This window comes from Drosophila sulfurigaster, chromosome 2R, assembly GCF_023558435.1.
Source record: "Drosophila sulfurigaster albostrigata strain 15112-1811.04 chromosome 2R, ASM2355843v2, whole genome shotgun sequence".
NCBI lineage: Eukaryota > Metazoa > Arthropoda > Insecta > Diptera > Drosophilidae > Drosophila > Drosophila sulfurigaster.
In genome coordinates this window covers 13,615,495-13,616,750 of record NC_084882.1, presented here as the reverse complement: position 1 = coordinate 13,616,750, position 1,256 = coordinate 13,615,495, and the positions used below count along the sequence as shown (strand labels likewise).

Below are 1,256 nucleotides of genomic sequence, written 5' to 3'. Positions count from 1 at the left end.
TAAGCGGAACTACGGTTCAAAGAATTTAAAAATTAATTGATTTGAAGATAAAAGTAATTTATCAGTAAATTACACATTTCCCAATACACGACAACAGATTAAGTGTATATATTATAGAACAATCCCAGATAATTATTGATAACCCATTTATAATGTTCGTGTTTACGTGTACGAGTATGTTAGTGTTTGTTGTTTACAGAAAATATACATACTTGTTGTTCATTCTAGTTTTTTAATATCTAAGCTTCTAAAGTACTTCTCAACCAATTGGTTTTTAAAAAGTTAATAAATATTCGATAAAAAATACTTTCCTATACAATAACATATTTATCAAACAGAATGGTCCTTTATTATTAAAATAATAGTTTTAAGATTTTTGTAAAGAATAAGATTTTTGTATACAATTATTCCTATTATGTAAATGAAATGATATTTCAACAATTTATCTTATGACTAACATTTTTACGATTAATAAATTGTTTTATTGTATTTTATATTTTATCAAAGTAAGAACAGCAAACGTTAGCTAGGACAACCTGTGTAATTCGAATCTGGTCTCAAAGCAAATTTTAATCGGTCGAGGCTTGTTAAATTCATCAAATGCTGTAAATTTAGCTTCGCCCTTGTACCTTCCATACATCAGGAGATAAGATTCAAATACCACTGTCATATTACAATTTCCATTTTCATATTTTGTCTGAAACGTAAGTATTAAAAACATGTTAATACTTCGATTTATGATTGCAATATTACAATTTACCCCTGGCATCAAGCACTTGTCTTTTACATCTTCTAAATTCTTGAGATTCGAGAGCCAGAATTTATACCAATATTGATCGGTGTCGTACATTTTTGAACAAAAATCTGGGACTTTCATAGAATATAAAGTTGGTTGCCAATCTCCCCAAGCGTATTCCAAAATTCGGAGTTCAAACTGAAACCAAAAATATTCCTTTATCTTTTAAGATATTGATTTATATGAATTGGAAATTACCTGTATTCGGTCCTTACTCTTAATATCCCAAAGTGATCGTGAAATACCTTTCCATATTACCGATTGCCCGACCGTCTCATACGTTATTTCGGAGAAGTCTAAAAAATGTCCAATACCATAAACTCCATTTGGTTGGTCCTTACAATCCGTAAATATATCCTCATTTTCAGGAATAGCTTGATATTTAAATGTATTTGAGAAACTAATGAACGTGAAAAACACTATCGCAACTTGACGTTGCCACATTTTGGAATTCAAATCA

General features: G+C 29.3%; 1 protein-coding gene across 1 annotated transcript; it reads right to left on the bottom strand.

Annotated features, from left to right (window-relative positions):
* Positions 1–486: 486 nt before the first annotated feature.
* Positions 487–1,256, bottom strand: LOC133838812 (uncharacterized). The gene is made up of 3 exons (XM_062270042.1): positions 995–1,256; positions 761–934; positions 487–697 (listed from the first exon to the last, which is right to left on the bottom strand). Exons 1-3 carry the CDS (start codon positions 1,238–1,240, stop codon positions 527–529), a joined length of 591 nt encoding a protein of 196 aa, XP_062126026.1. The 5' UTR covers positions 1,241–1,256; the 3' UTR covers positions 487–526.